This window comes from Stomoxys calcitrans, chromosome 5 (assembly GCF_963082655.1).
Source record: "Stomoxys calcitrans chromosome 5, idStoCalc2.1, whole genome shotgun sequence".
In the NCBI taxonomy this organism is placed as follows: domain Eukaryota; kingdom Metazoa; phylum Arthropoda; class Insecta; order Diptera; family Muscidae; genus Stomoxys; species Stomoxys calcitrans.
In genome coordinates, this window is record NC_081556.1 from 25,074,419 (window position 1) to 25,082,482 (window position 8,064).

Consider the following 8,064-nt stretch of genomic DNA (forward strand, 5'->3'; position numbering starts at 1 on the left):
AGCGATGAGGCTCATTTCTGGTTGAATGGCTACGTAAATAAGCAAATTTATATCCAATTTTATATCGAAATCAAATTTATATCCAAATAAGGTCCATAGGATTTGTTCAAGAGCATGATTACAGGCAGTATTTTAAGGTCGGAAAAGGATGTTTGGTTGTGTTGCAAACGAAATAAAAAAAGAATATTCCCCCTATTCTATAGTTGTGGGTTTAAAGACGAATGGAACTAGTCTAACCAGAGAGTACGTCTCCTAAGCGTTTACCTAAGTTTTAAGTTTTCTATACTAGTGCAAAAGTACAGACATGGATTCACCCGTTATCCTGCATCTTCTACAGAAGGGGCAATGATAAAAAAGTGATTGACCATTGTCACCTCGTCCCCAGATCAACCCAACAGAGATTTACAGGCTTCTTAGCATCTTTGTCTTAGTTTATGGAACGCATATTCCTGACTATCTCAATATACTGGTGATCCTCGCTGCAGTCTATCTCGAAGCACTCCTCTTTGGTCCAAACATCAGATCATCCCAGCAGAGCTTTATAGCCTTCCCTATGGTTTGAAAAATTCTTTGCATCTTTGCCTAAGTTTGAGGAACGCAGATTCTCCACTATCTTAGTATACTGGCGATTCTCTTTACAATCTATATCGAAGCACTCCCCTTTAGTCCAATCATCAGATCATCCCAGCAGTGCTTTACAGCCTTCCTTATTGTTTGAAAAATTCTTTGCATCTTTGCCTTAGTTTGAGGAACGCAGATTCTTCACTATCTTAATATACTGGCGATTCTCTTTACAATCTATCTCGAAGCAATCCTCTTTGGTCCAAATATCAGATCATCTTAGCAGAGCATTACAGCCTTCCTTATGGTTTGAAAAAATATTTGCATCTTTGCTTAAGTTTGAGGAAAGAAGATTCTCGACTACCTCAATATACTGGCGATCCTCGTTGCAGTTTATCTCGAAGCACACCTCTTTGGTCCAAATATCAGATCATCCCAGCAGAGCTTTAAAGCCTTCCTTATGGTTTGAAAAATTCTTTGCATCTTTGCCTTAGTTTGAGGAACGCAGATTCTCCACTATCTTAATATACTGGCGATTCTCTTTACAATCTATCTCGAAGCAACCCTCTTTGGTCCAAATATCAGATCATCCCAGCAGAGCTTTACAGTCTTCCTTATGGTTTGAAAAATTCTTTGCATCTTTGTCTAAGTTTTAAGAACGCAGATTCTCGACTAACTCAATATACTGGTGATTCTCGCTGCAGTCTATCTCGAAGCACACCCCTCTGTGGTACAAATATTAGATCATCGTAATAGAGCTTTACAGTCTTCCTTATGGTTTGAAAAATTTTTTGCATCTTTGTCTAGGTTTGAGGAACGCATATTCCCGACTTTCTCAATAAACTGGTGATCCTCGCTGCAGTCTATCTCGAATCGCTCCTTTTTGGTCCAAACATCAGATCATCCCAGCACAGCTTTACAGTCTTCCTAATGGTTTGAAAAATTCTTTGCATCTTCGTCTAAGTTTAAGAAACGCAGATTCTCGACTGCAGTCGATTCTCGTTACAGTCTATTTCGAAGCAATCCTCTTTGCTCCAAATATCAGATCATTCCAGCAGAGCTTAACAGCCTTCCTTATGGTTTTAAAAATTCTTTGCGTCTTTGTCTAAGTTAAAGGAACGCAGCACCCTTTTTTGGTTGGAGGGAGCAGTAGTCCAGGGCTACAAAGTTAAATCAAAAGTCTCATTGCTTGTCTATACATTGAATTATATTTGTTTTGTGTACATACTTGTTAATATAAGTGTTTTAACTATTTATTTGAGGAAAACTATATTACAACATGGAGCAAACTGTTTGTCCTTTTCCTTAATGTAGTGTTCATAAGCTAAATTGCAATTTGCAATATTACAAGACTGTATTGTCACTATACTAGCTGAAGTAATATTCTTAATTTCTTGATTTCAAACTAATGATGTGGCATAACAAAGCCCTTGTTCTCCATTAGACAAGCTGTTATTTTGAAAGCAGTATCACAATCATTCGAACCTGAAGCGCTCTTACATTTGTCGGCTATTTTAGGTATATCCTCCAAATGATCCTTTATCAGAGGATTTTTTTGACTCATTTCAACAAAATGATCCACATTAAAAGATCCATTTTTAAATAGGTCTTTCTTTTCCATAACGCACTTCAAATGACATTTAAATGCTTCACTAGGATTCGGATTTAAGTTTCCAGCAAGGGCTTTCTCTTTATCATCCTGAGTAATGGGGAATTCTTTTTGGCAACTTTCCAATATAGCTTTAAAATTTTCCACGTAGTCGGCCTGGATTAAAAAGTAAGAAACTAAATCGACACAATTGCATATCTAAACAGTTTACCTTTATTGGAATAACGGCTAACAAAACACATGTAAAACAAAAGTATACCACTTTCATAATGATTGGCTTAGTGCGAGTGATAAGTTTTGGATATTAAAGTCGAATAAAAATATTGTTATTGTTAAGGCGACATTTATTGGTATTTATACAAAAATGGTCAGCCATGAATAGTAACAGTGTTAATGAAAAAACGTTTACTTCTTTTTGCTGGTTAAACGAATTAATTGTACTTAAATATATATTTATATATAATTATAACTTTTATTGCTTGTAATAATGCTATTTAATATTTAAAATCCATTGGTTCAACGAACACAAAATAATATCGAAGGTGCACAATACTAGCGAGTGATTTAGTAGTGGCAAATATGCAACATTTGGGAATAACAGCGCACATTTTTAAAAAACGTTGAAGAGTGATATCTCCGAAAAATGGTAGAACACATATCAGCATTTCATCAAGGGTTAAGGTATACACTACACTCATATGGATTATGGCTAGGAAAGCCTGGGTTTGAAACCTGAAGAGAACATCAAAATGCCGGCGACATTTGTCAGGTACTATCCCATGTAAAAACTTTTTTCCAAAGATGTTTCGCACTGCGACACGCAGTTTGGACTCGGCTATAAAAAAGAGGTCCCTTATCATTGAGCTTAAATCTTGAATCGGTTTGCCTTTGTTACCAAATGGGAATTTTACCGGGAGTGAAGAAACGGTCTAAATGACAGCCTTTTTAATATGTCAACAGAGTTGAACCAAATTACCCATGGAAATTTATGCGTTAAACGCAATGTAATGTTCTTAATTTTAATAAAATCAAACCAAAATGCCTTTTAGACCTCAAAAATTTTAATGTATTTTTGTCTATACGGAAGAAACACGAAAAAATAAAGCGTTTGGGATATTTTTACGATAAACACCTTGCATCTCCGATCATTGAGCTCGTCTCAAAAGTGAAACAAACTAAGATTGTAAAATTGAATGATCTTCGCCTAAACAGGCAAAAAACTTGAAAAATTAAAAATTCGACAGAGTCCGGCCAGGATTCGAGCCTGGGCATACGGAACAACAGCCAGAGCCATTGCCGTTGTCTTAGCGTTCGAAACCATCAATACTACTTCCAACAGATGCACAAAATCATGTGTGATACGGAAGAAGTGTAATTTGTCACAGAAAGAATGTCTGTCATTACACAAAAATACATGCATTGGGAAAAGTACAGCCAATAAGCAGGGTTGTCGAGCTTGGCTAATGTGGTAATTGTGTCACAGATGCGTTTTCGTTATTAATACGATTCAAATACAACATACCAACGCAAGGCCCTTGAAGCCATTACACCTAATATGGTTGAAAAGTCTTCTAACCAAAGACGAAACGCGTCCCATAGTGATTGGTGTGTTGCTATCTTCGGATTTCCTTTTCTATTTGCATCTCCGATCATTGAATTCGTCTCGAAAGAGAAACAGACAAAAATTATAAACAAAAAACTTTTATTACGAAGTTGTTTTCAAACGTTAGCATAAACATAGCAATACAACATTACAAATTTGCCCTTGAACGTTCCATTAAGGAACTGGGGCAAACTTCTCACATATCAATGAGTGCAGTTCGATTCAAATTTTAGGCTCAATGATAAGGGGCCTCCTATTTACAGCCGAGTCCGAACGGCATGCCGCAGTGCAACACGTCTTTTTTGGAGAAGTTTTTACATGGCATAGTACTTTACAAATGTCGCCAGAATTAGGAGGGGTAAATCACCGCCGAAAATTTTATGATGGTCTCACCAGGATTCGAATCCAGGTGTTTAGCGTCATAGGCGGACATGCTAACCTCTGCGCTTCGGTGTCCTCCAAAACCTTAGCCATACTGAACGTAACTAACTTTGTTTGCTGTAAATCCTACGTTAAAGTAAACTTTCTTTTATGTAAAACCAAAATTTCTGTAATGGTAAAAGTGCTAAAATAGCCACAAACGATTATTCGTTTATCGGACCAATAATTTTTCTCCTGTGTCTCTCCTACTATACTGAAAAGGTTAGCATTCGAGCGTACAGACCAGTGATGCCAAAAAAATACTCATTCTCATATCCCACATTACGGTGTACGCATGCAAGAAAATAATCGCAAGCAAGCCCAAGGGCTTGAACATAAAAACATTTGTGTGCTCGTCACTGTTATAGACACATTCTCACACAAAATATTTTTTTTTTTCGTTTTTTTGACAAAGCTTAGAGTAATCAGTATATTGAGCAGATCGGTCGAGTGACTTAGGAAATGTAAGCAAAAACATGTCTCTGGTCAATAGAATAACATTTCACCTAATGCAAACTTAAATTACAGAGATAATATGTTAATCAAAAACACAATTGTATTGTTTTAATAAAGGAATTACAATGTTTAGATCCAATTTTCAACCAGAATATCATAGACAATGAATAGAAATGACGTACCAACATATGCTAAGTCATTCAAAAAAATAATGGTACATAAATTACACAAATTTTTTTGTATAAATACTTCTTATTGGTGTAGGTTGGTTGGGATTGTAAATTGGCCAAACCGGCCCAAGTTTTGATATAGCTGCCCTATAAACCGACCCTGGATCTTGAGCCTCTAAAGGGCGATTTGCCCGTGGGGTTTTGGTATCACTTGCAACAGTGCTAAGTACGGTTCAAATCGGTTCGTATCCTGATGTACCTGCCATATAAACCGATCTCTTCTTGAGCTTCTAGAGGGCGCAGTTCTTCTCCGCTTTGGCTGAAATTTTATATATACCTTTGAGAATTTAATTGCAAACCTGTGCCAAATATTGTCCTACTATTAGTATGTATCGCCTATCTACGTCCACTCCAGCACAGTGGGGTATTATGTTAAATTCAAATTAAGGGTGATTTTTAAAGAGCTATAGAAAAGTTAAAAAAAAACCTAAAATTCAAAAAAAATCTTTATTTGAATCGATAGAGCGATCCATATAATTTTAAGTTTGAAGATTATTTCATGCAAATGTTTACCGTGACTGCGACTCAAAAGGTCCAATTTTGGCATACTCTTTCCAACATTCGGCCGGTATCTCACGAATAAATGCTTCAATGTTGTCCTCCAATTTCGTCAATTGAAGCGGGCTTGTCTGTATAGACATGAGCTTTAACATAGCCCCACAAAAAATAGTCGAAAGGTATTAAATCGCACGATTTTGGCGGCCAATTGACCGGTCTCGAAAGTAAAATAAAATGTTCACCGAACTCGCCTCTCAATAAGTCCATTGTTACGCATGCTGTGTGGCATGTGGCGCCGTCTTGTTAAAACCACATGTCATGCAAGTCAAGCTCTTTCATTTTGGGCAAAAAAAAGTTGGATATCATCTCACGATAGCGCTCACAATACACAGTAACGTTACGATTCGCATCATCTTTGAAGAAGAATGGTCCAATGATGCCACCAGCCCATAAACCGCACCCATCTGTTGGTAGTTCTTGCAATGCTTTTGACTGATCTTTACTCCAAAATCAAAAATTCTGCTTATTCTCAATGGGAGAAGCGCCCGATGAACTCCCTTAGCAGAGCACGCATTTTGATGATAAAATTTAAGAATTTGCAAGAGTTTTTCGATTGTAAGACGATTAATGGTTATATTACAGACCTAACTGAAGATTTTTGACAGTGAAACAAAACACGAAACATATGTGAGCTGTTTAAACCAGTGTTGCCAAAAAGATAGTAGCTAAAAAATCACGCTTTGAACCATCCAGATCGGATCAGTAATATATTGCTGATAGTTATATTCCGAAGTAGATGAGACAATATATCTCCTTGTGGTGTTCGACTGTTGACCCATTTTCTGTCTATGCATCTTTTAGAAAATTAGTTATTGATAAACTTTCTTACGATAGTGGTAATGCCTTGAAACTCTATTTCCTTCATGATTGACATCGATTTTACATTATTGAAAGCACCTTCAATGTTCAGAAATGCTTCCATTGTGTTTTCCTTGACAGTGGACTTGCGCTTCGTAGGAATGTTTCAGTGGTCTTGCATGCCCTGTGGCCCTGACTATTTGCATGCTGTCGCCGATACAGGCGATCTCCAGGAATCTTTGCCCTAAGATATGTTCCTTTCAACCCCTCTAGAATCTTCAGCATAAAAAATGGCGGAATAATATGACGAAAATCTTTAGCTTTCGTGTGGTAAGGTTTTCCTGCTTTTGGAATGGAAATGACCTTTGTGTCCCTACACCCGCAGGTATATCCGATATGCTGATACAAGCATAGTATATCTCCCTCAGCCAAGGAGCCTGTCTATCGGACAACGCTTGAAATTCAACCGGTGATACATCATCAGGGGCTGGCGGCTTAAATAAGTCGAAACTTTTTTTGCCCAAAGGATTTTCAACCCACGACACGATTTCCCCAATATCCTCCGGCAAATGTCCATCAGTGATAACCTCTTCTGGCGCCACGTTATCCATTGTAGAATTTTCAATGGGAAAAGTTTTTCAAAGATTGTTCTAGTGTCTCCTCACTAAACATTGTCTATACATTATCTGACTTCTGAATGTATCCCACCGTAATAGGTTTCGAGCATAGGATCTTCCTTAGCTTAGAGGACTCATATATATCCTCGGAGCTGTAGAATTCCGCTAAGGAATTGTTCTTAGCCATTCTCAGCTCGCCCTTGTATTTTCCTACCTCAGCCTTATAGACGTCTCAATCGTGTGGTGTCCTTGTGGCTTTCGCCCTGCTAAAGTGTTTTCTGCAACATTTCCGCAATTCAACCAGTTGCATGGCGCCCGCTGTTTGCCCCTTGGTTGGGCTCTAGGACATGCTGACACAAGTGAGTCATTCAGGGCCTTCGTAATCCGCCTGACCATTATGGCGATGTCCACAGCAGTTTCCACTTCCTTTTCTGATCTAGAAGGGATAGTAGTGCAGAATGTGTGCCGAAATTTATCACAATCCGCCTTTCGCCTGTTTAACCGAGAGACCACTTCTGCAGTATTTTCTCCATAGCTGAAAGTAATATAACGATGATCACAGAAGCTGTGCATCTCACTATCCGCGACTTGTGGTGCGCCCGGTAGCTCTCAGCTGAGCTTCTCGTAAGACGATGAACACCACACAAATCGGAACTGAGAGCTCCAACCCGTGTGGTGCTCATAGTCATCCCGTGCCATATCTGGTGATGTGCATTAGCATCACTTTCAACAATGAGACTCTTTTTCCTTGCAGAAGTGGCCTCAACCAGCAATTTAAGGTTTAAAGGCGGCATCTCTAAACCATGTGCCATATATATGGAACAACACAATTGAGACGTATATTTTTTTTCAGTGCTGGCTACAACTGAATCTTCAGTGATTAACGACACATATTGTAGATGTATTTTAGTGAAATTTTAACAAGATATGTCCAGACAACCTAGGAAATTTTGCATACGATCTTGCTGACACCTCAGCTCTAACGATTCTAAATTTCAAAGAGATATCTCCAACCGTTCTCATACGGCATATTTGTTACTTGTTTTTTCAATTTCCTCCCACTGTGCGACTGAAGAAGAAAAAACATTTAGACTACTTCTTGCAAGAATACAGACTCTGTGTCTCCCATTGCCTTAATCCTTGAGTAGTTTAAATTTAGGAATACTGAGTCCATTAACCATTCCTCCACGCACCCATGGTTCTTGGAAAAGA

General features: G+C 38.1%; 1 protein-coding gene across 1 annotated transcript; it reads right to left on the reverse strand.

Annotated features, from left to right (window-relative positions):
- Positions 1–1,750: 1,750 nt before the first annotated feature.
- On the reverse strand, positions 1,751–2,465 carry LOC106090260 (general odorant-binding protein 56h-like). The gene is made up of 2 exons (XM_013256396.2): positions 2,382–2,465; positions 1,751–2,326 (listed from the first exon to the last, which is right to left on the reverse strand). The coding sequence occupies exons 1-2, from the start codon at positions 2,436–2,438 to the stop codon at positions 1,967–1,969; spliced, it is 417 nt and encodes a 138-aa protein (XP_013111850.2). The 5' UTR covers positions 2,439–2,465; the 3' UTR covers positions 1,751–1,966.
- Positions 2,466–8,064: the final 5,599 nt, after the last annotated feature.

Bases quoted from the DNA above. Each gene is read 5' to 3' on its own strand.
- LOC106090260 (XM_013256396.2), bottom strand. From the start codon at position 2,438: ATGAAAGTGGTATACTTTTGTTTTACATGTGTTTTGTTAGCCGTTATT. The intron at 2,327-2,381 runs GTAAACTGTTTA...TTTTTAATCCAG, and splicing joins TAGCCGTTATTCCAATAAAG to GCCGACTACGTGGAAAATTT.